We start from the raw sequence: 27965 nt of genomic DNA on the forward strand, positions 1-27965 counted from the left end.
TCCAAAACAATTCCACATCAATTCCCTCTTGATCAGAGTCATGTTCTACTTTAATAAAACCAGGCCAATCTCCTGGAACTGGGCCTGGCTAGTCTAGGGAAGAGAAGGACCAGGGGAGACAGGATAGCAGTCTTCCAATATTTGAGGGGCTGCCAGAGAGGAGGAGGAGGAGGGTCAAGCTATTTTCCAAAGCACCTGAAGGCCAGACAAGGAATAATGAATGGAAACTGAACAAGGAGAGATTCAACCTGGAAATAAGGAGAAATTTCCTGATGTTGAGAGCAATCAACCCATGGAACAGAATTCGCCTTTGGAGGTTGTGGGAGCTTCATCCTTGGAGGCTTTCAAGAAGAGTCTGGACTGCCATCAATCAGAAATGGTGTAGGTGGGTTTCCTGCTTTGGGGGGGTAGACTAGAAGACCTCCAAGGTCCCTTCCAACTCTGTTATTCTATTGTATTCTGCTTATTTTGTTCTGTTCTATTATCCCTATTTTGTCCTATTGTATTCCTATTCAATTCCATTCTATTATTCTATTCTATCCTCATTCTTTCCTGTCCTGTCCTGATTTCTCTATTCTGTTCTATTATTATATTATATTCTGTTCTGTTCTATTATTCCTATTCTATCCTATTGCATGCCTATTCCATTCCTGTTCTATTCTATTCGCACTTCCACCAACCAGCAAGTCTTGGATAAGCATTGATGATCTCAGATACGCATCGTGCAAAGCCAGCCAGTTTAATCAGCTCGCGGGAGAGAGGGCATGAGTTGCTGTGGCCCAGAAAGCGGATTAATTCTGGACCTCCGCCAAGCGCCCAGGTTGCACCGCCCAGGAGTCGTTTTCCGCACCAAAAGCTCCGTGAAGCAGAGCCAGAGAACGCTTTAAAGCCCGCGCCTGCGCAGGAGAGACCTGCGCACGCGGAGAGTTTCAGGAATTCGGCGCGTCGCGCATGCGCGGGTTGTGGTGCGGCCCCTCGCGAGGAGGAGGAGGAGGATGGGAAGCAAGAGGCGTTTCCGCAGCAGCAGGGAGGCGCCTCCGACTGGAAGGCCTCTGGGACTCGAGAGCGCATGCGCACTCCGCAGCAAGGGGAGAGACGTCTGCGACTGGAAAGCCTCCGGGACTCGAGCGCGCATGCGCCCTCCGTCCCCGTTCGGCTCGTGGTCGCCGCCGGCGCCGCTGCCTTTCCCGCGGCGACCTGGAAGCGGAATGTGGGAGGCGGGGCCAGACGGAGGAAGGCCGCGCAGTCGCCGTCGGGCTGCTGAGGTAACCCGGGTCTCAGGAGGAGAGGTGGGATTTGGGGAGGGGTAGATCCGGGTGGGGTGAACTGTGTGGAAGGGGGGGCGAAGGTCCCGTCCTCGCCCCCTCTCTCTGCTTTTCCCACGTGCAAAAACGATCCCCCTGTCTTGTCAGCTGAGATTTCTATTCATGATATCATCATCATCTTTATTATTATTATTATTACCATTGCTCGGATTGTCCTCTGAGAAGAGGCTAAGTTTCCCTCAGCAATGGGTGAAAATAATGGACTTAAGTCCCAAAGGTGCTTTTTCAAGAAGCAAATGATGAGGAAACATAATGTAGTTAAGTCATTTATTTTGGGGGGATGAGGTGGAGGGTTCCTGCAAGAAGACCCTCTCCTCGCCTTGAGTTTGCCTGGGTTGATCCCTTGGTTGCAACAATAAAAAAGGAGGATTAAAAGAAGATTATAAGAGGAAGAACAACAGCAGGAAGAAGAAGGAGCAGATAGGAAGAAGATGAAGAAAAAGAGAAAAAGTAGAGGAAGAGAAAAAAGCAGGTGAGAAGGAGGAAGAGGGGAAGAAAAAGAGAAGAGGAAAACGAGAAAGAGGAAGAAGCATACAGAAGAAGTCAACAAAAACTAGAGAAAAGAAAAAGGTGAGAAGGAGGAAGAGGAGAAGAAAAGAAAAAGGGAAATGAGAAAGAGGAAGAAGATACGAAGAAGAGGAAGAAAAGGATAACAGGAAAACTAGGTGAGGAGGAGGAAGAGAAGGAAGAGGAGTAGAAAAGAAAAAGGGAAATGAGAAAGAAGAAAGATTGGAAGAATAGGAAAATGATAACAGACAAGCTAGAGAAAGAGGAAAAAGGTGAGAGGGAGGAAGAGAAGGGAGAAAAGAAAAAGAGAAATGAGAAAAAAAGATAGGAAGAAGAGGAAGAAAATGCTAACAGAAAAACTAGAGAAAGGAAAAAGGTGAGAAGGAGGAGAGAAGGAAGAAGGGAAGAAAAGAAAAAACGCAGATAAGAAGAGGAGGAAGAAGGTAAGAGGAGAGACCAGAGAAAGAGGAAGATCAGAAGGAGGAGGAAAGAAGAATAAAAATAAAAAAACATGATACAGTCAAAGAATAATCTTTCTTTGAGACTTTAGTGGGGTTTTTCTCATGCAAGATGGCTTATAAAATTGTTCTCGCTGAATTGATGGAACACTTTTTTTTACAGTATGAATGAAATTACAGAGAGCTTATTTTTAAGCGGCTGATAACTTCTTTTCATAATCAAATGAGTTCTTGTTCTGACAAATGCGTATTTCTGCAAAAATTACATAATATGTTCATTAGAAATAGAATTGCATGGACACAATTCAGTCAATGAAGGAAAAAGCTTTAGAGGAGAACATTGCTAATGAATGCTAATTTTATTTTTCCAGCATCAATGTATTTCAGATGGCAGCTATGAGCCTTTTTCTTCCCCATTTAACTAATGTTCGTGGGTTCTAGTGTACACCAAACAAAAACTCCAAGGTAAGAAATATGGTTTTAACCATTATATGTATGTTTCTGTTTCAAAATAAACACTGCGGTTATGATATTAAATATATTACATATGCATAAAATTAACCTGTGCGGATATATTCCAATTTAAATAATTATGTTCATATTCTTAATCTTGGATCCGTGGGGTACTTGGCATTTTGCTGTTTTCTCTCTCGTTTTTCTCCCCTACCAATGGAGGAAAGCAAACACACTGAAAACCCTCAAAGGCATGCCCGCTATTTGTTTTTTATTCTTATTTAACACATTATTATCTTGTTTATTTGGAAAATCTTATCTCGCAAAGAAATTCAAATGGTCATCTCATCTAAAAAAGAGGTAGAGAGATCTGCAAACATTGTGGAGTATCAAGAAAAAGCAAAGAGAGAAGATCAATTCTTTAAGTCCAGAAAGAAATATAGTTTAGATTAATTTGATTGTCCTTTTCTTGGCTATTAATTTGAGATTCCTGTTTGTTTGGCAGACAAGTGAAGTAAGAATTGTCCCAGTTTTTAAGATATTCTTTCCCAGGGTAAGCGTGAAAAGTAGCTGAACTTTTTTTAGTCTGGAAGGGAAGATACAAGACAATTGTTTTTTCTCTGGTCGTATAAAGAACCAGCAGAGCTTTTTCTGTGACATGAACTTCCTCCTGGGGCTTGGAATAAAGAGTCATAAAGGAAAAGTAATTAATGCTGGAAAAAACTTTGCAAAAGGAGATGGATAATGAATTCAACATTTACAATGCACTGCAGCAAGGAATATGCAGTATATCTTTATTCCTGTTTTAGTAAGGTTGAATTGCAAAAATAACTTTCAAATTATAAGTTTCTTTTTGTTCAAGCGGTTCACTGGTGTATGAACGATGGACTCTCTGGATCATATGCTTACTGACCCATTGGAACTGGGGCCCACTGGGGAAGGAAATGGCACCCAAATTATGGAGGATTGCATGCTGGGATCCATACGTATTAGCCTTCCTGAAGATCTTTTGGAAGATGTGAGTAGACATCCAAGTAACAAAACAAAAATATGAACCAAACAGTTATTGTTATCTTCAGAAATATTAAATTAGAGAAGGTAATCATGATACATTCTGTAATTTAGTCAGGAAATAAACATTTTGTGTATCAATAACTGGAGCAGGATCATTTATTGAATGAGTATCACTTCCTTCCTCTTGTCTCATTCTTCTTAGAATCATTTGCAAATTCAGGGAAATGGAGCAGATATTAGAATAATTGCTTGAGTAAAAAAAAGAGACCAAGTGTCTATTTCCTTTACTATTTGGGTGACTCTTTTGGTACCTCTAAAAAATTCAGGTAGGGTACAAATGGAAAGTCATTACCTGTGCATAACATCCAAAATGTAAATACACTGCTGTTGAATTGATCATTCAGAAAAGTAATGTGATGCCTTTTTATTTTATTTTATTTTTTACAAAATGAATAATTGTGCTTCCAAAGGTTCTTTAGGAAAGAACCTTTTAGAAGGGGAAGTTGTTTGAATTTGGATTTTGCATACATTAGAGGCTCAACCAAAATTAGAGGCTCAGCCTAATGACCAAATCTCCTATCTTACCTTACCTCCTCCTCTTTTGTGTGTCCTGCCACAGATAATGTTGTACATTAAGGACTGATTCTGTTTTCTCCATTGTGGGGTTTGTACCGTGGAACAAACTGTAACTGAAGCAGGCCTCTCCTAACTACTGTTTAGGAATGAGTTCAAAACAGATTTTCCCATGTATTTTACCAGTACTTCTACCACTCCTATTTTAGTTTATATTTGTCATGTTTTAATGAATATTTTATTGTATCTTTGCAAGCTCTTCATAGCTTCTAAGGGTGTAAGTAGCATTTTTTTAAAAAAATGAGAAAAAAAATCTTCTCTGATCTTTTATTCCATCTGTTATATTTTCTGCAGCCTGAGATCTTTTTTGAAGTTGTCAGTCTTTCAACCTGGCAGGACGTGCTGGTGGATTCACAGCGAGAACATTTAAAAAAGTTTTTGCCCCGCTTCCCGGAAAACAATCCTGATTTTCAGAATAATCTTATCCTGTCCCTATTTAACGGAGAGAACTTCCGATTTGGAAACCCACTTCATATTGCCCAAAAACTCTTTCGGGGTCAGTGACACTTTAACATATGTTTTTAGAATTCAGCTTTGTGCTTACCTTTAATGGCTTCTCTTGTTTTATGCTGCATGTTAAAATTACACAGCTATATAAATATGGAAGATAAATAAATCTAGCTTCATGTTTGTGGAGTTTCTCAGTCATCCAGATCATGGCTGTTCCAAAGGTGCTCTGAGCTGAAGAAGCTTCTTGGATAAGAAGCGAAACCAAAGAAAAACAAGAAAGTCCAGTTGCTTCTCGAAAAAGCATTTTTGGAATAAATCATTACAGATGCAAAATGATGAGTTGTTATTAACTAAGAAAGATGAATAACCTTGAATAACCTTTATGAACTGCTGCATAAGGTTGAACATATTGCTTAATGTTTCAAGGGTTTTCAGGTACTCTACGTCCAGATGATATATGCTCTTCATTATTACACATTTGTGTTTCATCTTTATTCCAAGAGTTCAAGATGGCTTTCCTGAGAACTGTCAGTTTTTTTATTTCCATCAGACACACTCTGGGACACACATAAAACCAGTGGGTGTTTTAGTCACATTGTCAGTAGAGCTATTTTGACTTTTTTTTTTAATCGTACGCTGCAAATACCTTATTTGTCAAGGTTAGCTGAAAAAGTTAGGGACTTAAACTTGGAGCTACGTAGTCCCATATGTTGACTCTTACATTGGCAGTGAGCAGCCATGTATATCTCTAAAGTCATTGCAGACAGGTAATAATAAAACGTCCAAATTTCAGCAGCAGAATGTTTGACACGTTCCTTGGACATTGGGTAGATTTTTATGACGTGAATAGGAGCATTCCTATCTTTTTCCTCAAAATGACATCTTCCAAATAGACCAGTCCCTTCCAGTAGCATCAGCGCTGATGAATCGGGCTTTTCTACAGGATGGGGGAGCTGATTTGGAGAAACATTAAGTCCTCGCTTTCCACATGCAGAAATTTTGAAGTATGTTTGGGATCCTTAAAAATTGCCAGTTTTCTTTGTAATAAAACCTTTTCTTCACTGGTTGTTAGGATTAAACAAAATAAAGGAACAACGTGAATATTCTTCTTCTAGATGGACATTTCAATCCTGAAGTGGTGAAATACAGACAGCTTTGCTTCAAGTCCCAGTATAAGCGCTACCTCAGTTCCCAGCAGCAGTATTTTTATCGATTGCTGAAACAGATTCTTGCTTCCCGGAATGTAAGTATTGGAAGGCACAATTGTGGGGTATAGTGTTGATCAGGGGTATCAAACTCAAGGCCTAGGAGCCAGATCTGGCATGCAGAATACTTAGATCTGGCCCACAGGGCCAGAACCAGCCCACAGGGCCTCTCCCAGTGAAAACGGAGCTCAGGAAGGCTGCTTGCGTCTTCGTCGGCAGAGGGTGGCAGGAGGCCATTGGAGCCAAAGATGGAGCTCACAAGGGCCGCAGACGGAGCTTGAAAGCCCGTTTTCGCTGGCAGAGCACTTGGGTCACCATAGGTGAACCCAATACCAGTGACATTGAACTGGCCACACCCACCCCGGCCCCCCCAAGGTTAAACAAAACCCTGACATGGCCCTAAATGACACCCCTGGTGTAGATCATAAACTCTGTCTGCAGTTAGGCTTGGTCCCCCGTTGCCTCGTAGAACTGTAGATCTCAAGAACAGTAAAACCAGATCCACAGACTTCATAAGGATGCAGCATCTGAAGTTGCCTTTTTCATGGTGTCCGTTTCAGCATCTGTTGGAACTCGCTAGGAAGGGGGGATCAGATCTGGCTGTGAAAAGGAAATACTCAGCAGCTGCTTATGCTGCCGAAGAACGAGATAGACGAACACACCAGCGATACCTTAAAATCCTCAGGGAAGTTAAAGAAGAATGTGGAGACACCACCCTCTCCTCCGATGAAGAAGGTACCACTAGTATGGATTTGATGGACTAATAATTGAAATCTTCAGGTAGAGAATAAGACAATATTTCTCAACTCGGGCAGCTTTAAGATGGGGGGACTTCAACTCCCAGAATCCCTCAGCTAGCAAGACTAGAGTTGAGTGGTCCACAGCGTTTGATATATTCAGGGCTAAGATGGTTAATTGTTTAAGTGTATTTGCTGAAATTGTCTACATGTAGTGTTTTTCACATGTTTAAAGCAGGAAGTGTTTTTTGATCAGGGTTCTTCACATGTGGCTACTCTTCATTAATGTCCCCTTAAATTCCCCGTTCAGCTTACAAAATAAGCCCAAATCTATTTTCTCTCAACATGTTTTTCGACCAAAGTTACTTTTATGGAACATTATTTATTTTGAAGACTGTTACTCTTTCTGTTGTTGTAATCAACTTACTAAAATAATATTGTTTCTTTAGAATTAGAGTGAGAAACTATTTAACATAACATTCCTTGTTTCCTTGTGGTTTTTTTAGAGCGTTTATATGGTTCTAACTTTTCTGATTAAAGAAGTGCAAGTAGATAGCTGATAGTGTCTACTGGTTAAAAAAAACAGTTGTGCGTCCAGCATCCCTCTAGAAATCTGACTGTTTTGTATTTCAGATTTGAGTTCCTGGATTCCAACCTCTCCAGCCCACTGTCCAAGTCCTGCTCTTCCTCTCAGAGTGATTCCCACTTTATCAACCCAAGACATGAAAACAGCAGGTGTTGTATTCTTAAACCATCTTGAAACATTTCTCCACCGTAAAAGTGGGCAAGATAACCACTTTTATTGGAAAAACTAGTTTTTCTAGTTTTTCTTTCTTTTCTTTAAAAAAAAACTGTTTTGCAAAAGCAACCTTTCTTAGTCTGTGAAGGGCAGCGGACAATTTTAATAGAAATACATAGACAATAATTATGAGCCATGGCTTTTGAAGAAGAATATTTGAAGAAAATAAATGTATAAAAAATACTGTAAATAATTATATGTTTAATAGGAAGGGATGGGATAGATACATGATTCATTGTGGTATAAGTTTATGTAAATATATTCATATTTTAATAATAATGGGTTTGTTTTCCACCAGATAAATTGGATTTCGGTGAGAATAGCTTGAAGATGATGCTGAAGAAACACCATGAAAAGCGCAAGCGGCAACCAGTAAGTTAAAAGGCAATAATATTTAGTTATTAGCACCATTTAAAGTAGCAAAGAATGACACTAATAGGCTTTTGACTTCCTTTCTCTTGTGCTAATATGTACTCAAACATCTTAACCGGTTGAATGACACATTTATATATAGAGGGTTCCAGCCTAAATTTGGTTTGAGGACTAAAACTCGGAAGGGCTGTGCTTTTTTCTGTAGACCTGTGATCCTAGGTCTTTGTATGGCCCTTACCTGAGTTGGACATTTGTCTCATCCCATCCAAGGCTGCCAAGGTGCTTCTTCTTGCTGGTTTCTTTTTGCAGTAAACCTGATTTATTGTTTGCTCTCCTCTTCTGCATAGAATCACCCTGATCTGATGACAGGGGACCTGACCCTGAATGACATCATGACACGTGTGAATGCTGGCAGGAAGGGATCTTTGGCAGGTGAGTGAGTCAGATGCAGCAGAATTGTGCCTTATCAAGTGATTCAAATGAAGCTTTTTTTGCATAGCTCCAAAAAGATCCATGATAGTTAAAGGCTATAAATCTTCAAGCGAAAAAGCAGAATGCCCAATACATTTGTAACCATGTAGATGTGTACAACCTCAGCTGTTGTGTTCAATTAGAGCTGCGTCTTCTTGCATGTTCGTTTTGGGATAAGTGCCACTGAACTTAGAATCTGCTTCCTGATAAGTGAAGTCATACAATTAAAGGGATTTTAAATTCTTGATGCGTAGTATACTACTTAGGTTTCTAAATTATACATTGTTTTTAAAAACTGTTTTGTAACTTAAGTACATGGTTTTTTTTCCTCTCTTGTTTTTTAAAAAAGCCTTGTTTGACCTTGCAGTCCTCAAAAAGAAGGTGAAGGAGAAGGAGGAGAAAAAGAAAAAGAAGCTAAAAGTGATTAAATCCGAGGCTGAAGATTTCTCTGAAACGCTTGGCAACTCTGAACTCCCTCCTGTTTCTCAAAACCCCTCCCCCATTCCTCCCCTGTGGGATCCCCCATCCCTTCCATCTGTTAAAGAAGAGTAAGTCTCTTCCAAAGGGAATGGCAATTGTATACGTAACTCCCCAAAATGTAAAATAAGTCAATCGTTGTAAGGAAGCCAGTTTTAGCCGCATAGAGTTTAATCAATATGGAAAATACTTTGTTCCTGCTAGCAAAGTTTCAAACGTAGTATGTCATACATCAATTCATCTGTTTTAGGTTGCAACCTTGTTAGATAAATATAAATATGACTTACGGTGAGGTACGGATACAGGTTAGGTCAGCTTTCAACACACATTGCAACATTATCTCCAATAACAGGAGAAAATTATTTGTAAATATATGTGTACATTGACTTCAGATGGGGAAGCATAACGCCTTTCTTTTGTTTTAAAGCTACAAATTGTGACTGAAAAAGCATCTAAGCATGCTGGGAGAAGTTTGGGATAAGTAAGGGAACGATAGTCAGATAATTGGGTCAGTCACAAATTTATTAATAACTTCTTAGTTTTAGTACAGTAGAACCTCTGGTCGTGAACACTTCCATTCATAACCAAATCAGGTGACAAACAAACTTTCTTACCTCTGGTTGCAAACGAATACTTGGGTGGCGACCAAACATAGCCAGACCAATTTCTCTTTCTGCACCACGCCATATTTTTTTTACGCGCATGCGCTTCCGGTCACGGCCAAATCAGGTGACTGCCGAATTCATGGAACGGATTACGGTTGTCACCTGAGGTGCTACTGTAGTTCTCCCAGATTACATTATTGAGATACCATACCTTATATTTGGGTATCTGGAGTAATGTGTGTGAAAATGCTTTGAACACAAACTGATATATCTAAGTGTGATTGCTGTGGTACTTGATTAATTAAGTTAAAATAAACTTACCTTCTTTCCAAGGCCTCTTGAAGACATCAAGCCTTGTCTTGGAGTGAATGAAATCTCCTCCAGCTTCTTTTCTCTGCTTCTCGAGATCCTGTTGTTGGAAGGTCCTGCTTTTCTCTCAGTGGTAAGAGTTTGTTTTCACATCTCCTCTAGATGCCTGTCTAGATTTGGAATGGTTCAGGCTGGAATTCTATAAGGTCAGCCTTCCAAATTCAGTGGACTCGTTTTGTGTTGGTCGCCTTTCCTCTTTTCCTCGCCCGTGAACTGTTTTCAGCATTGGGGTTTCCACTTACCTAGAATCAGGCATTATCAGAAATTGAATGAATGAATAATAAATATTGTCAGGGTTCTGGCAGTTACCTCATTTAAATCATGAGTCTTGAGCCAAACTTCCAAAACTTGAAAAGGATTTATTGGGAGTTAACATGTCTGGCACTGCTTGGGTGTAGCTGACTCTGAGACGTATCATTCATTGTCACCCTTGACCCTTTTCCCACCCCCTGGGTGTATCATAATTCATATTCTCCAGTGAGACACATTCATAGCCAAGAGTCACCAATCATGCTCTCCAGTTAGAATTGTACACGGCAAAAACTTCAATCACCTAGTTACTATCTTTGAAAAACTATGGAATGCACTTTTGATTTCCAAGCTACCGCACTGCTCTTTCACCCCCCCTTTCTGTTGGCAACTCAAATGATCAAGAAATATTTTCTGGGTTGACAAATATTCCTATGTGGAGGTAAGGTTCTTTATTGGTTTGGCAGTTGAGATAGCCATGTATGACTCTGAGCTTCACACTGAATGTCAGGCCATCCACAGTGTTTGTAAGCAGTATAAATTCTACCTGTCATCTTGTTTCCTTCAGCTGGAAGATAAAGTCATGGACTGGCAGTCTTCTCCTGCTAGCACATTAAACAGCTGGTTCTCCTTTGCCCCCAACTGGTCAGAACTGGTTTTGCCTGCCTTGCAGTATCTCACTGGAGTCAGCAGAGGTGAGAGACACTGTTTTTGGTTACATCCAAAACAAGTGATTCCATTTACACTGGAATTCAGCAATTACTTGGTGCTCACTAAAAATTTAAGCTAGCTAAACAAGTGTTTTAAGCTAAACAAGTGGTGCTTATATAATTTGGTTGGAATTTGCTTACATCTAATCTGCTCTTGTTATTTGATTTTTTTTTAATACAAGCCACTTAATGTCAGGGTAGTAGTTGTCAGAATGAATACCTTGTTGATATCATACTTTTCTTTTTCTCAGATTCATTCAGTTAAAACAATCCTTTGATCTTGAAGAAATGTGCTCAGAAACTTTATTCCACATTATAAAAAATAGAGATCAATATTTTTTTTAATCTGGGGGTTTCATGTTGTCAAATCTATGTGGCTTTAGATACTGTAGTAAAGGAAATCTTTCACAAATAAAAAAAAATCTTATGCCTGGAAGAGTTGTGTTACATGTTTCCAGTTTTGTGTTGTACTACCATTTTCATGCCAGGCTTCAAATATTTTTCTTGTGGATTGCTTTGCAATGGAAAATACAGATTTCCCAAATGTAGTGATGCATCCAGCTACAGTTCCTACTAGGAAAGAAATCCATAGATTCAATTACAATGTTTTTGGATGGGGCATGCAAGACAGTTTATAGAAGAACACTAATGAGCAATGATCGAACTTCACATTTTCCATAGGTTGACCTTTAATCCAGTGCTATAATCTAAATGATTTAAAAATACATTATAGTCATGCCTAAATCTGATAAAATGTTTTTTTTTACAGATGCTTCTTCCAGTTTTTCTCCTTTTGTTGAATTCAAGGAAAAAACTCAGCAGTGGAAACTAATAGGTAAAGTAGCTAAGCCGCCTTCTGCACTCTTCTTCTTAAACCTGGTCATCCAGGTAGACTTGTATTCATTTACTTTCTTATCTTTCCTCATTTCTTTTGTGGCGGAAATAAATACGAATATTATTTCCACGCTTTTCCATTCTTTATAGCAGAAGAATCAAGCAGTGTGGGGGGTGGGCTATCCCAGCATCTACAGTGTTGCCGTTGTAGCATATTAGTGGTAGATGATAATCTGTGTGGCTTGTTTTCTTCTCTAGGCTCTTCCCAAGATCATGAGAAGGAGCTAGCAGCTCTCTTTCAACTTTGGTTGGAGACCAAAGACCAAGTCTTCTTCAAGGTGCGACCAATATTTATTTCAACTGGCACAAGTCTAGCTAGTTTATCCATTGTGTTTTATAGTCTTTCTTTCTCTTTGTCAGGACAATGAAGACAGTTCAGATGCTACCACACCAGTTCCCCGAGTGTGAGTATTTATGTATTTCAGAAGTCTTTTTTAAAAGTCAAACTTGACCTAAACCCATAAAATCAATCTTAATAGTCAGTACTAAATACAGTCCAAGAATATTCATGCTTGTACAGTTACTAATGAGTAAATCTTAGATACATTTTTTGTGCAAAAGTAAAAATAAATTTTAAACAATTCAAAGAACTAGAACAATATTATTAGCGATAATCTTTTCTGTTTGTTGATGAATGATTTTTTAAAATTATGTTAATTTACAACCCAGCATACATGGAGCACAGATGTCTAGTAAACTAAGAATAATTTAGAATGATATCCTTTTCATTTATTAATCAGTCAAGTGTCTAAATAAATGTTTCCCTCTTATCAGAGTGCTTAAAAATGATAGGCTCTCCTGTATTCATAATGCTCAAAATTGGTTTCTGGCTTTCCTACAATTGGCTTACATATATTTCCAATTATTTTCTCTTGACTTTCATCGCCCTTTTTGATTCATATTAGTTTTAACAAGGTAGCCAGCACAGCTGCAAAAAAAAAAAAAATCTTATCCTTTCTCATCATTATTAATTGCTGTCACTTGTTCTGAGCTTCTCTGTATAGTTAGTCCTCAACTTATGACTAGTCATTTAAGTGATCATTTGAAGTTAAGATCTAGTTATGGCCCAGATGTAAACTTCCAGTGCCTACCCCCGCCCAAGAGTCACGTAATTGCATTTTGGGCACTAAGCAACCGTCCCACATTTATGGCTGATTGCGGTGTCTTGCAGTCACGTGGCTGTGATTTACATTTTGCGTGTGTGTTACTTCCAGTTTTCTGTTTAAAAAACCCCCAATGGAGTTGCTTAATGGTCACAGTGTTCACTTAATAATAACCATAGTGGATTCACTTAATGACTGCCACAAACAGGGTTATGAAATTGGGCGTGGTCATGTGGTGGCCCTCTTAACAACCCGCACAACTTACAACTGTAATTCTGGGCTCGGTTAACAGTCGCAAACTGAAGGCTACCTATCGTCGTTCCGATCATTGAATCTCACACTGTTGTCTGTTTCAGAAGGACAGACTATATAGTCCGGCCTAGCACCGGAGAAGAGAAACGCGTTTTTCAGGAACAGGTAAGGATGGCAAGGATTCATCCTTAGGCACGTACAGAAAAAGCTGCAGTTGGCAGGTACCGTTGCAATGGTTCTTAAGTGCTTTCACCCCTTTTCCCAGCCTCCAATAACATCATTACCCCTACAATAAACCTGGTCTCTGTTGCTATCAAGCATCTTGATAGCAATAGTCCAAAACAGGTCTTTGAGTCACAGACAAGTCATTATAAATTGCTCCGTTATCTCCAGAATATGCCCCAATGACCCCCAGTTTTAAGAACCACTGCGCCGTTGTTCTGCCTCCATTCCTTTTTCCTCTGATTAACGGGTTCAACATTTTGAATGCTTATTGCACATATGGCCTGTGGAAATGCTAAATGCACATATTTAAATCCTGCTGATCACTGTCAGCCAAGTCTTGGAATTTTCAGTGAAAACAAGTGGGATATTTTCATGTCAGCCCTTCAGATAAAATAGATTTTGTCAAGCAAACATTAAACCTGGAAGTGCTTCAGACCCATCCGACAGGGTAGCTTTTGTGGCAGAAAGGTTTCTGCCTGCATATGCCTGCATTTATATTATTTAAATATGATCAATTGTCATATTTACTATTAGATTGATAGACAGTCAGACAGACAGATATATTTTACACAAAGACCACATTTATAACTTTTTGCTGAAGACTCGTGTTTACTTCTAGATAAGATAAAGATATAGAGATAAAGAGAAATAGAGATAGATATAGAAATATAGATACACGGTTAATAGTAAATATAATTGATCATATTTAATATAAGTGTAGGCATATGCAGGGAGAAGCCTTTCTCTGCTACAAAAGTGTGTATGTGTGTGTGCATATGTTTTTACCCACATTGCTCTACTATCATCTGTGAATCTCTTACTTGGGTGTCCTTTATCGTTTTATGTCTGCAGGAACGTTATCGATACAGCCAACCTCACAAAGCTTTTACCTTCTGTATGCATGGCTTTGAGTCAGTGGTGGGCCCGGTGAAAGGAGTCTTTGATAAGGAAACCTCTCTAAACAAACCCCGGGAACATTCTCTGTTGCGATCAGATAGACCTGCATATGTCACCATACTATCTCTTGGTAAGTTGTGTGTGTGTGTGTGTGTGTGTGAGAGAGAGAGAGAGAGAGAGAGGAGAAAGTGTTTTCATATGGACCCATTGAATTTTGCAATGGGAGGAAATGAGCGATAACGTAGCAGGGTAGAATTGAATTCTTTTCTAGTTCTAAACTACGTTGTAAAGCCATCTTGAAAATCATCTGTTGAAAGGTAGAACAAAATGATCCTCAATACATTAAGTTTCTGAGTTAATTTTTGAAACCAGCAAATCACCATAGAGAGAAGATAGCGAGATGAACATAGCCAATGCAGAGCAGCCTCATAGCTTTAAGAAAGTTCCAGAGGAAAGCCAGATATTTAATGCTGCTTCATAGAGAGTCAGACTACAGGTAGTCCTTGACTTGTAACGGGATGCTTAGTGATTTTTCACAGATATGGACCTCCTAAGGGATACTTAGTTCTGAAATGTTGATCGCCCTCCTCCATGATCAAATGAACACATTTGGGTGCTTGACAACCAGTTCCCATTTTTGGCCATTTGCAGCAACTTATAATCACAAGACCACATTTGCAACATTTTTGCTGAAATCTGGTATTTACTTCTAATTATCGGCAAAAATTGTCCCATAAAAAATCAAATGGTTTGCTTAACAACGGATGCAAAAGTCATAAAATCAGGTCAGTCACACAAGTGAACCTTTCATCATGACCTATGACTATAAAGGACAGGTTCAGTTACAGTCATAAATTGTAAATACACACACCTGTGTTGTATAACTTAGCATTATCTGCTCTACCTGGCAGTAGCTCTTTTGTCCCTTAAACAAAGGTCTTTTCCAACATAGCTTTTGGGGACTGAAGGTTTCAGGCATCAAACCTTGCTCTGTGTTGTAGAAAGTATAATCCAGAAATGATCAATCGATTGCTTATTGTATTCTATGACTATTATTAAGTGTTGTACCGTATGATTATTGACTCTTGACGAATGTAACTTTTCTTTTATGTACACTAAGAGCATTTGCACCAAGACAAATTCCTCGTGTGTCCAATCACACTTGGCCAATAAAGAATAAAGAATTCTATTTTGTCTGCCAGGATTCACTAGCTCCTGAATAACTTAGCAAAAGAAGGACATAAAGAGATTCGTCCTTTTGTGTCATATTAGCGTATAGCCTTAGAAGACTTGAAAGTGGGAAATCCCTTCTTAGCCCCCAAATAGGAAGATTTCGATCTTTCTACAGGAAACAGGTCATATATTTGCATTTGAAGGCATGGAGAGAAGGAAGCTATACGTTGATATCATAATTGATCATGATAGTGTACAGGATTATTCTTGGAATCCGGATTGTCTGCACAGCAAGAGGGCTGCCTGCAAACTTTCTTTAGGGGAAAGGAGAAAAGCTAAGTCCCAAGTGGGGCTGAATTGGGGAAGCCTTCAAATAAATGGGACAAGAATAGCTCAAGAGTTACGACCTCAGTGCTGGATTCTATCAGGACCCTGACTGAGCTTGGTCTCTTTTGGCTGTCTCAGTTCGGGATGCTGCAGCCCGCCTTCCGAACGGAGAGGGAACTCGTGCTGAAATTTGCGAGCTTCTGAAGGACTCCCAGTTTCTTGCTCCTGATGTCACCAGTGCTCAGGTAAGCGGGACGTGTCCGAGCCACCTTACTGGTGCCTCGGAATCCCCATAGATACGTGTGTTTCTTCCAACTGAAAATAGCAATGCACTACCACCATTTTTAAAGGCTGTAGTTTAGTAGAATGTGAGTAGAGCCGCAGATTACGGTAGCTAATGGAGTCGTAAAATACGCTTTTATAAATTTTTCGTTATTGCACCGCAGACATGCAGAGATACGTTACACTACCGCAACTGGGTTTTCTTAGAACTGAAGCATTAGTTTAAAAATGTAAATGTTAACAAGGGACTGTAGATTAACAAGGATATTCTGTAGATCTGAATATCCAGATCTACAGAAAATGTGTCTTTTTCAATCCATCTTGCCTCTTAGTTTCGAATGGTTTGGGTATCCAGTTCCTACTTGTGGGACACATTTCTCATCCCTCAAAAACATTCTTTTCTGTACTTCCATAAGTCATTGATAGCTGGTTTCTACGTGAAGTCTTTTGCACCCCTTAATTTCATGGTGATTCCTTTTCTTAGGTTAACACTGTGGTGAGTGGTGCTTTAGATCGTTTGCACTATGAGAAAGACCCCTGTGTAAAATACGACATTGGTCGCAAACTATGGATATATTTACACCGAGACAGGAGTGAAGAGGAGTTCGGTAGGTATTGGCTGGAGGGACCTAACAGCGTTTAGTTCATTGTAATGTTGTCAGTTTGTTGCAAACATGAAGTCAGCCCTGTGTCCATCCTCTTTCATAACACACTCAGCGCATTATAGAAATAACAGGGGGAGAAAGCTGGCTCTTGCTCTTTGCCATAAAGTCTTTGGTTCCTCAAATGGACTATTTGTATGTCAGTATATGGTCAATTCATGTACCCCATATACAAACTATATATAAACCAGCAGTTGCCAAGCGGTGGGCCGTGAGAAAATTTTGGTGGGCCACAGAGAAATCTCATCCCCAGAGCACCCCCCCAAAGCAATTAATCCAGGCTGTACAGAAACACAAGGCTGCGCCAACCCATATGGTCTGCAGGAACCCTCTCTGCCCACTCATTCCTTGCCCAGCAAACTTGCCTGCTAAATTGCTATTTTTCCTTTTTCCAACCATCATCTGTTCTGCTGTGCCGGGAGATTTAAATTAGCTAGGAAACAGGAAATGGTTGGATTTCTTGCTTTCTAGCTAGTCTTTGGATCTTCGGCTCTGCTTTTAAGCACAAAAGAACCTCCCTTAGGACTGAAGGTTCTATTATTCAGTGCAGACTCACGGCAAGCAAATTTCATGCGACAGACTGAGCTAGCCGATAGCAGATAGATAGATCACTGAATGATTCTGTGAGCAACTCAATCTGCCTGCCTGCTTTGCCTGCTTTTGGGTAAAAGTTGCTCTTTTTATATATAAAAAAATCAGTATTTATATAAATATTTATAATATTTACATGCAAGCCATGCCCAGCCACTCACATGACCACCAAGCCACACCCACAAATTAGGCCATGCCCACAGAACTGGTTGGTGGTCCCTAGGATTTAAAATTATGGGTTTGGTGGTCCCTGAGGTCCAAAAGGTTGGTGACCCCGATACAAACCATTTATATATAGGGTACCCCATATATAAGCAGTGTATAAAAACTGGATTCCTTCCTTCCTTCCTTATTTTCCTTCTTTTCCTTCCTTCCTTCCTTCCTTCCTTCCTTCCTGGTTTTACTCTGCTTATTGTAAATTTGGCCATTACTGAGAGCATACTCACAATTTTCCTCTTGTTCTCTTTGAGTAGCCACTGCTTGCTCATATTCATAATTTAAAGCGAAAGACATAGAAGCTGTCTATAGGAAGACGATTTCGAAGGATATCAAGAAAGTGCCTTTAGAACAGGGGTGTCAAACACACGTCGTCAAGGCGGCGTCACATGACATATCGGGACTTTTTTCCTCCTTCACTAAACTGGACGTGGCCAGCACGTGACGCTTCTGGCCTGTGGGCCGGGAATTTGACAGCCCTGCTTTAGAACATGAGCAATTTTCATGTATGACTCAACTGTTCAAGGCTGGCAAACTATGTCACTCAGCAGAGTGCGAATTTTTGGAAACGTGTATTTTTTTAAGGCAAGGGCTGCCTAGGTGTGCATGTCTTTCTCACAGCGTCTGTTTGAGAACTGCCGCTGATTCCTTTCCTTCCAGAGCGGATTCACCAGGCCCAGGCAGCTGCAGCAAAGGCCAAGAAGGCTCTTCAGCAGAAACCGAAGCCTCCTGCAAAGGCTGTAAGTTGCCTGGTGTCGTCTTTGGGGGCCAAGATTTTCAGAAGAATTATTCACCGCGCTACCCTGAAGGCTTGGGTAGAGATTGAGCTTTCTTTGGCCATATCCTGTTCTAATTCTGGCTACAAACAAGTACAGTGGAACCTCGGGTCGCGAACGCTCCTGTTTGCCACCAAGTCGGGTGGTGAATAAAAAAATCCACCCAATTTTTTAACCTCGGGTCACGATTCAAAAATCGGGTGGAGAACAAAATTATCATGGAAAGATTCCCTTTTGGCACCATTTTTTTTTTTCCTAACTGCACAAATGCACAGTCGGTTGTTCTTCCAAACACGACCTAATCAGGTCGCGATCGGACTCCAGGAATGGATCGTGGTCACGACACGAGGCTCCATTGTAGTTTGTATTCTCAAATGTGTCGGACCAACTCTTAATTTTGGGAAGACAAGTCTGCAGGGAGAGAAGATAATTCCAGTGAGTCTGCGTTCCTTCACAGACTTGATTTGATATGTAGATAAAGTCATAGAAAAACACCCCCTTCGTCGTTAGTCCCTGGTCCAAGCAGTTACATTTAAATAAAAATAAAAGCCAGACTTTCTGAGTTACACCTGAGCTACTTAGGATAAAGGGTGGATATTAAAAACGGAAGCCACAGATGGTCCATTCAGATGTATGGATCAGTGGGGACATAAACGGGATTATTGTATCTTACTTCTCTCATGAACAATGCGGTCAGTTGCAGTCAAATATTTATGTGTAAAACAGCCAGTACAAAACCTTCTGTATATGATAAACAATAGGCTAAGGATAGAAAGTGGTGATTCCTTTCAGGAATTGCTGCCTTTCCCACTGCATAGAGGAGTCGCTGCTTGTTTTTTGTTCTTCCTCTCAGACCTGTGCAAAGGAAGCTCATAAAGACTTGAGTCTGCTCAGTGATTCATCTAGTGAAGCTCTGCCTCTAACAGGGGTCTCCAACTTTGGCCACTTTAAGCCTGGCGGACTTCAACTCCCAGAATTCCCCAGACAGCTTCTGGGAGTTGAAGTCCACCATGCTTAAAGTGGCCAAGGTTGGAGACCCCTGGCCTATAATATATCAGTGGCAGCTTTCTTGGTTTTCTCAATTCCACCTGAAATTTTCTGGGGCTTGCACGGCTAGCATTTTAAATGCAAAGTGTTTGCTGTATCCCTGAAACTCAGATTTGGTGGGTTTGTTTTTTTTAGAAAGTCTGGGTTTTATTTCACTCTGTGACCTTGTGCAGATTGTCAGAGATAAATGCAGTGTGTGTGTGTGTGTGTGTGTGTGTGTGTTTCAAAGAGGTAATCTCCTTTCTTGACACTGTAGAAATCCAGCACCAAGGAGAGTTCGGCGAAAGGGGTGACCCCCGGCATCTCCGAGCCCAGCCAGCTGAGCATTAGCGATTCCAGCATGCCGCCAACCCCGGTAACTCCAGTGACGCCTGCCGTGCTCCCTTTGCCAGCGATGCCTATTTCACCCCCTCCTGTCTCTGTGGTTAGCAAGAGTTTGTCTTGCGTTTCAACAGAGCCAGCAAAATCCAGCCAGAGGTAACTCCCTTGTACATCTTGATAAAAAGTTGGAGCGGGTTGGAAATATCTCCGGGCAAAATAAGGATAAGGCAGGGGTAGGGATTAAAAGAGGGTGCTAGACGGTTTAAATCGGCAAAGAGGAGGGAAAATATAAACTGCAACGGTGCCAGATTTCTTGGTTACCATCTTCTACAAAAGTGACTCCTCCAGAGCATAGCAGGTGACATAAGAATAGGGACTGTTTGGGAAAACATGGTTGAGTCAAGTGGTCTGGTTTGATTGAAGAATGCAGAAATACTGGCAGGCTCTCTAAGCGATTTGGGGAAATGTCTTTGAAGTAGTGTTTCAAATGATAAACAGTTTTTGGAACTATTGTTTTTTGTTTTGTTTTGTTTTTAAGAAAAGAAGGACCTGTGTTATATCGCTGTATTTTGAGCACTTGATCCAGTTGAAATTCTGTGTTCAAGAAGAAAGGTCATGAGAATTTTTTGTTTTTTTTGTTTCATTGTTGCATAGCATCCTTTTGGTATCTTCTCCCACCATGCCCCAGCTTGGGACGTTGCTCTCCACCCCACAAAGCACTCAGGCTCAGCCTGGATCTCAGCTGTCAACCCCACGGACAGCTGGCCACACCACTTCCTCAGGCCTTCCTCAAGTCCGAGTAGTTACAGCTCAGACTAGCCTTCCTTCTCTGTCTCAGCCGGCCCAGGTGGTAGCGCAACAGCAGCCATCTCTAGCCTCCATCCCTCAGATCCGGGTTCCTTCCACTTCTGTGCAGAGCAAAGTATTCTCTCAGGTGAGTAACAAGTGTGAATGAGCACAGGAGTTATTAATCTTCCTTCCAGGTGACCTCTCCATCACCACTGAACGTAGATCCACCTCTGTAATTTTACATTGAACAGCAGTTGAACAGCAGTTGTACACAGTATAATTCAAGGCATCGGAACTAAAGTATCTAAATAAATTACTACTCCTTTACTAGTGCCTGCAGAAAAGGGGAATAGGCGTAGATGCTTCCTGTGTAAAAACTTAAGTCCCTAAATGACATCATAGAGCTGTGATGGTGAACCTATGGCATGCGTGCCACAAGTAGCACACAAGCAGCAGGCAAACTTACCACACTGCGCATGCCCACGCCTCACAGCTGATTTTTTTTGTGTGGTTGGTTTGAGGCTTTTTTGGGCCTCCCAGAGGCTTGGAAAAAGCCTCTGCAAGGCTTCTCAAGCCGAATTACAGGCCCGTTTCGTCACTTCCTGTAATACCGCAGAGGCTTTTTCCAAGCCTCCGGGAGGCCGACACAGGCCTCAAACCAACCGGAAAAAAAATCGGCTGTGAGGCGCAGTGCAGGTAAGGGGGTGGGGATTTCGCGCATGCACAGGGGACATGGGGAGCGGGGGCACGCATTGCATTCTGGGTGCTGGCACGCAAGTACGGGCGTGCTGGCTCACTTGCAATTTTTGGCACAGGAGCCCCAAAAGGTTAGCCACCACTGCCATAGAGACTTCCATTTTCACGAAATCTTTGGTGGATCTTCTTGCTGAGAAAAGCAAAATCTACTTTCGCTTGGGACTAGCAAGTTCTCTGGAGACAGGAGAGTTCTTAACTTCCTCTGGAAGAAATCCCATCTCATTTTAGCCTTTTTAAACCTATGTTTTTCATGGATAGACTTCTCTTTCCATTTCCAGAGAAATGGGATTCATTCTTCAGTCTTGTGGTTTTTGAATGTCTAGACCGGTGATTATCAACCCTGGCAATTTTAAGATGCATACACTTTAATTCTTAGAATTCCCCAGCCAGCCAGTAAGACTGACTGGCTGGGGAATTCTGGAAATTGAAGTCCACGCATCTGAAAGTTGCTAAGGTTCAGAAACGCTGGTCCGGATCATACCTGGGGGAAGATGGGAGATAGATCTTCAGCCTCTGAACAATTTTAATGTTGTCGCCAGCAAACAGATTCCCCAAAACACAAGAACGACTATGAGGAACAGCTTCCTTTACAGAATGTGAGCCATTTGTGTTGTCTGCCCTTCATCATCTGCAGTGCTAAGAAAAGAAAAGAAAAGAAAATTGAGTATGTGTGGGTCTGTCTGAATTCAGTTACATTAGCTGAATTGGGAAAAAATGTTAAGGAAGTGAGTCACAGACTCCAGTCATCTCTTACATGTGCTATTTGTTTCCTCAAGTAAGTCACGAAACAGGAGAATTGTTCCAAGTGCATATTGGACTAGGAAGGAGTCCTGACAAGAATGTCCATATTTTTGTATTTGGGGTAATAAGAGTGACGGATACCTTGAAATTTTTGGTCACAAGTGGAGCAATCTAAAGCAGAAAGGAATGGCATTTAGATGGCTATGCAATTGTTATGATAATGGCTTCTTCTCCCCCTCAGGCTGTCATGACTGTGCCAGTGAAAGCTCAGACCAGCTCAGTCCAAGTGCAGAGGACAACTGTTGCTGTAACTGGAGCCGCCGGCGTCACTGGGACAGGGATTCCGGCCACGCCTGCGCCCACCCCCAAGCCCGCAAATAGTTCTCCAAACAGTGCAGTGCCCAACCCTCCCACCACTCCCTTGACCTCCTCTGCTTCTTTATCATCTTCCTCCTCATCCACCGCTGTCCTCCAGAACGTGGCTGGCCAAAATATCATTAAACAGGTGAGGATCTGCACTCTGCTAAGCTGTTTTACTGCTAACTATGTGCCCCTAGGAAATTCACCAGCCACGCCTGGTTTATTAAGCTCTTGAATTTATTCAAATAAAAACACATAGCTCCACACCCTCCCTGCAGACATAGCTTGAAAAGGAAGGAGATGGTAGAATGGAAGAGGAAATCCAGGCTTCTGGCAGCCGTGTTATTAAACCAGGAAATAGATCTCAGGAGGCCTTGAGGGATGGGCCCGTGGCCCATTAATTTGCCTGGTTTTTAAAGACCTCTGAGCAAAGGTTTTGATCCCTGGAAGTTTGGCCTTCCAGCCCTGTTTAGTTGGCATGGCTGCACACAATATAGCCAGTCTTGCAGGGATGGCGACAGACAATACGACCAGCGTTTCTTGAAACAGAAGTTCATATCAGTGCCTGTTTTGCTTTGCAGGTGGCTATTACTGGACAGTTAAGCATGAAGAACCAGACCGGGAGCAACCTCCCGCTTACCACATCCAACTTCCGTATTCAAGGCAAGGACGTTTTGCGTCTGCCTCCGTCTTCCATCACCACCGATGCCAAGGGGCAGACGGTTCTCCGCATCACGCCAGACATGATGGCCACCTTGGCCAAATCTCAAGTCACTACCGTCAAACTGACCCAAGACCTCTTCAGCACAGCCGCCGGCGCTGGGAGCAACCCTGCAGGGAAGGGCATCTGCGCCACTTTGCGTGTGACCTCCAGCTCCATCCAGTCCTCGGATTCCCCCGCCAAGACCAGCACGCCCAACACCTCCGCTTCGCCCGGTGCCGCTGGACCAACCGTGGTCAAAGTGACACCGGACCTGAAGACGGTGGAGTCCGCCGGTTCCGCCTTCCGACTGATGCCTGCTCTGGGCATGTCCGTGGCAGACCACAAGGGCAAATCCATGACCACAATCACGTCCTCCGAAGCCAAGCCGGCAGCCACCATAAGGATTGTGCAGGGCATGGGGGTGATGCCTCCCAAGCCTGGCCAGACAATTACAGTGGCCGCTCATGCCAAGCATATGCCCTCTTCTTCTTCCGTCAGCATACCTCGGACTGGCCATACCTCAGCTGTTTCTCTGCCCACCATGACGGCTTCTGTCTCCAAGGCGGTCGCTGTGGTCTCAGGGGCGGCAGGGACACCCATATCTATAGGGCCAGGAACCTCCACTGTGCGACAGGTGCCTGTGAGCACCACAGTGGTTTCCACCTCCCAGCCAGTAAGTGAACTAACTCCCTGAGATGGGAAAGTATCCACTTTGTTACTAGTCTGGTTTCTTCCATCATTAGGAATTGTTTGCAAGTGCCGCATGGAACTTGTCATATGTGTTGCGATGGTTTTGGGGTTTTGCAGAAAATTTGGGGAAAGGGGCTTTCAGGGGGAGAGGGTATTGCTTCCCTTTGGATATCTGTCTCAAAGGTGCTTTTTTCAAGAGGCAAAATTGGACTTTCTGGTTTTGAAGACGTTTTGCTTCTCGCCCAAGAAGCTTCTGAATAAGTTTCTTGGATGAGAAGTGAAACCGTCTTCAAGAGAAAAAAAAAACCAGAAAATCCAGTTTGCCTCTTGAAAAAAAAAAAAAAAGCACTTTTGGGACAACCGTGATCTCGAAGACTGAGAATCTCAGATAACAGATAATCAGAGTTGCAAGGGACCTTGTAGGTCATCTAGTCCAACCCCCTGCCCAAGCGGGAGACCCAACACCATTTCTGACAAACGGCAGTCCAATTTCTTCTTGAAAGTCACAAGTGATTGCGCTCCCACCACTTCGAGGGCAACTTCTGTTCCATTGGTTGATGGTTCTCACTGTCAAAAAGTTTCTCCTTATTTCCAGCTTAAATCTCCTTGTTCAATTTCCATCCATTATTCCTTGTCTGGCCTTTAGGTGTTTTGGAAAATAGATTGACCCCCTCCTCTCTGTGACAGCCCCTCAAATATTGGAAGACCGCTATCATGTCTCTTTACTAGACTAGCCAAGCCCAGTTCCTGTGTTTTAGTCTGGGGTGTGATTTATTTATTCATATGTTTTAGTCTCCAGCCCCTTAATCATCCTGGTTGCTCTTCCCTGTATTTTTTCTAGAGTCTCAACATTTTTTTTTATTGTGTGGTGACCAAAACTGGATGCAGTACTATAGGTGTGGTCTTACTAAGGTTTTATAGAGTGACATTAGTACCTCCCTTGATCTTGATTGTATCCCTTTGTTAATGCAATTTAGGATTGCATTAGCTTTTTTTGGCTGCTGCTGCACACTGCTGGCTCCTATTTAGCTGGTTGTCCACTAAGACTCCAAGATCCCTCTCACAGCTACTGCTATTGAGCCTGGTTTCACTCAGTCTATATGTGTACTTTTAGGGGGTTTTTTGGTCTCCATAGACATGTGGATAGTCTATAGGGCAGGAGAAACGGTACGAATAATTTCTGCATCTGATTTATTTCCCAGAGGAAACTGCCTACCCGAATCACCGTGCCCCTCTCGGTCATCAGCCAGCCCGTGAAAGGCAAGAATGTTGTGACTGCTCCCATCATCAAAGGCAACCTTGGGGCCAAGTAAGTAAGGCAGGAGGGATTGGGAATCTCTCAGCAACGAATTTCCTAGGGCTGTAATTAGGTCACTGGAAATCCAACAAAAAAGAGGATTGAAAGTTCTGAAAGGTCCTGCTAATTCTTTTAGCCTCTGAAAACATTATAGAGTGAAACCTCTGTCTGTAAAATGAGTTAGGTAGTGTCCAGTTTGATGCTTTAAAAAAAAAAAAATTCCTGAATGATGGTGAATGTTGCACAGCATCTTACTTTATTTGGCTATCCCCATTTTTCCCCATTCTAAATTGGTCAACTTCTCACCTGCTGCTGTAACTATTGAAAGGTAATCCTTACATAAAACATAAAAAGTTTTCAGAGTGAAAAATCAATTACTGTATTTGGTTTTTTTCCCCATAAGTTCCGTAAAGCACAAAGTGAATTTCCTTTTCACTCCTTCAGCCATATGGCTACTGTGTTTCCCCATGAAACAGTTCCCTTTGTAGGGAAATGTGCAGAATTATTCTTTTTCCTAGCGTTTTCCCCATAGATGTAAGGTCCACTTGTTTTAGATCAACTAAACGTTGTTCGATTGGTTGTGACAGGAATTGACTCACCGGCTGCCGCCTGTGCTGTGGGCTAAGAACGATTGGCCCAATGTCACCCAGCCGGCTTTCGTGCCAGAGTTTCCTGGTTTTTAGCCTGGAGGCTTAACCCCATACCAAATCAGCCCCCGTAGTGAAATGTGCAGAATTCGGCTCAGATCCTGGAAACACATACTTTAAGGCACTACTAGAGGGAAAGTGATGTTTCTTCCTTAAGCAGGTGAACACCAACTCTTTCCCTGCTAGAGATGGTGCTGGTTTGGTAAAACAACAGCTTTCGCTAGGTAAAACTCTGGGAGACCTCCCTGTGAAATTGAACCCTTCTTGATGTTCTTGTAAAGTATTGGGAACCTGGAGGCTACAGTAACCACTATGAAAGGCCCAGCCTTGTGCAAGGAGTCTTAGCGCCTTCTGCCTCCAATCTCCCCCTGACTTCTAGATGGCTTTCTTTCCATAGCATTAGCGGGTTGGGGCGGAATATCATCCTGACCACCATGCCAGCCGGAACAAAACTGATTGCTGGGAACAAACCAGTGAGCTTCCTGACTGCCCAGCAGTTGCAACAGCTGCAGCAACAAGGACAGGCTGCCCAGGTAAGGAACCCCAGTCATTCTCTTCATGGCTTGGGTTTGAAGTATCACCATCGCCTCGATGGTTGCAATTAATTTTGGGGTATGATTTATTTATTCATGCACTTAGAGAGTGCTTTGGTCAGAGGTTGAGGATTTGAGGGAAATGGGTGAAGCAAGCTTTCAGTAAGAAATTTGGTTTAACCACAGACTTTCCCCCTAGTACCATGAGCCATGGGTGGCGCAGTGGTTAGAATGCAGTACTGCAGGCTACTTCTGCTGCTGGCAGTTCGAATCTTAACAGGCTCAAGGTTGACTCAGCCTTCCATCCATTTGAGGTCGGTAAAATGAGGACCCAAATGGTTGGGGGCAGGAGGCTGACTCTAAACTGTTTAGAGAAGGCTGTAAAGCACTGTAAAGCAGTATATAAGTCTTAAGTGCTACTGCGCATTTTCCTTCCCTCCCTCCCTCCCTTCTTTCCTCCTCTCCCTTCCCTTCACAGTGGTTAGAATGCAGTATTGCAGGCTAACTCTGCCCACCACCAGGAGTTCGATCCTGACCAGCTCAAGGTTGACTTAGCCTTCCATTTTTCTAAGGTCGGTAAAATGAGGACCCAGATTATTGGAGGCAATTATGTTGACTATGTGAAACACTTAGAGAGGGCTGTAAAGCACTGTGAAGAGATGTATATTTTCTGTATTTTCTATATTTTCTGCAGTGTGTGGGGGATTTCTAATCTCATTGTCCTGTTCTGTACAGGTGCGGATTCAGACCGTTCCAGCCTCTCATCTCCAGCCAGGAACAGTGTCTGGCTCTACAAAAGCGGTATCCACTGTAGTTGTCACGGCAGCCCCATCTCCAAAACAGACCCAGGATCAGCCGTGAAAGTGTCAGCAGGATTATATATATTTTTTCAACTAAGTCTCTAGATCTCTTGCGCCATTTTCACCTGAGTAGCTCAGGTGGGGTTTCGTGATGTGCAGGTTGGTTCCTGATGCAGCTCGAAGCGTCTCTAGTGGTCTCTGGGGTCCTGAATAGGCAGGGCCACTGATACAAGCCCAGCTAGCGTAGCATGCTAGTGAAATCCACATTGAATTTTTTAATGAGGAGTCGTCTCTCTGCATTATCAGCTCGTGTTGGTGGGAATGTCTATTTCTACAAGGGATTCTAAACGAGACAAGAAGAAGAATGGGAGCGTTGGCAGTAGTGGACACTGGATTGGGCTTTCTGCCATCTGGATTGTTACTGTTTGTTCCCAATGTTTTTGTCTGTTTTGTGTACGTATATGACTGGGTTTTGTTTTCTTTGAGATCTGAGACCCACTTCGGGTTGATGGTCTTTCTGTGTGCGGATGTTTCTTCCGCCTGCACCAGGTTGCACAAGAAAATCTCATACGCAGGTGAGCTAGTTGTGAATAAAGCCGAGAGTTGAATTCTTTTGTTCCCTCTACCCCATTTTGAAAAAATGTTGGTGGCCTTAATGGGACAGGAAAATTGCTTCTCAAAATCACAAGTGAAGCCAACTCGCCCAGAGCTTGGTGAACACTTACCTTAGGAGTCTCCAAAGGTGGCAACTTTTAAGACTTGTGGACTTCAACGCCAGAATTCTCCAGCCAGCAGAGCAAGGAGGGTCTTATGTCTTGAGTTAGAGTTGGCTGGAGAATTCTGGGTGTTGAAGTCCACAAGTCTTAAAAGTTGCCAAGTTTGGAGACCTCTGACTTAGCTGCTCACTTCAGTGGAGATTAGCCTAACTGTTGATTTTTATTACTTTTTGAATAAAGGTTACCAAACTTTATGAACGAACGTCTGCTATCAGCTCAGCTATATTACCTGAACTGTTTTGTTTTATTGTAAGGGATCATTTTTCAAAAGTG

At 42.1% G+C, this 27965-nt stretch overlaps 2 protein-coding genes across 6 annotated transcripts in view; one reads left to right on the forward strand and one right to left on the reverse strand.

The window, feature by feature from the left end:
- The window catches only part of ZBTB44 (zinc finger and BTB domain containing 44), a 366779-nt gene that overhangs the window by 222175 nt on the left and 116639 nt on the right, over positions 1–27965 (reverse strand). The gene's annotated exons all lie outside the window — the stretch shown is intronic.
- On the forward strand, positions 1169–27886 carry NFRKB (nuclear factor related to kappaB binding protein). 5 transcript variants are annotated; one of them, XM_087939095.1, is made up of 27 exons: positions 1169–1265; positions 2662–2755; positions 3605–3761; positions 4685–4886; positions 5956–6083; positions 6606–6780; positions 7416–7517; positions 7880–7953; positions 8301–8385; positions 8774–8972; positions 9840–9948; positions 10693–10819; positions 11604–11669; positions 11927–12006; positions 12089–12132; positions 13188–13248; positions 14161–14335; positions 15844–15950; positions 16472–16595; positions 18117–18196; positions 19536–19756; positions 20255–20534; positions 22128–22391; positions 22828–23622; positions 24842–24948; positions 25981–26116; positions 26852–27886. In XM_087939095.1, exons 3-27 carry the CDS (start codon positions 3627–3629, stop codon positions 26975–26977), a joined length of 4002 nt encoding a protein of 1333 aa, XP_087795221.1. In that variant the 5' UTR covers positions 1169–1265; positions 2662–2755; positions 3605–3626; the 3' UTR covers positions 26978–27886. The 5 variants fall into 5 exon arrangements, with proteins under 5 accessions (XP_087795221.1, XP_026564974.2, XP_026564975.2 ...); XM_026709189.2 differs by having other exon boundaries at positions 3606–3761; positions 13191–13248; XM_026709190.2 differs by having other exon boundaries at positions 3606–3761; positions 8792–8972.

This window comes from Pseudonaja textilis, chromosome 9 (genome assembly GCF_049901715.1).
Source record: "Pseudonaja textilis isolate UNSWEBS1 chromosome 9, rPseTex1.2, whole genome shotgun sequence".
NCBI lineage: Eukaryota > Metazoa > Chordata > Lepidosauria > Squamata > Elapidae > Pseudonaja > Pseudonaja textilis.

Excerpts from the sequence above, each read along its gene's own strand:
- NFRKB (XM_087939095.1), top strand. The coding sequence starts at position 3,627 with ATGGACTCTCTGGATCATATGCTTACTGACCCATTGGAACTGGGGCCC. Across the intron at positions 7,518-7,879 it reads CCAAGACATGAAAACAGCAG|ATAAATTGGATTTCGGTGAG; the intron begins GTGTTGTATTCT and ends GTTTTCCACCAG. Across the intron at positions 12,007-12,088 it reads AAGACCAAGTCTTCTTCAAG|GACAATGAAGACAGTTCAGA; the intron begins GTGCGACCAATA and ends TCTCTTTGTCAG.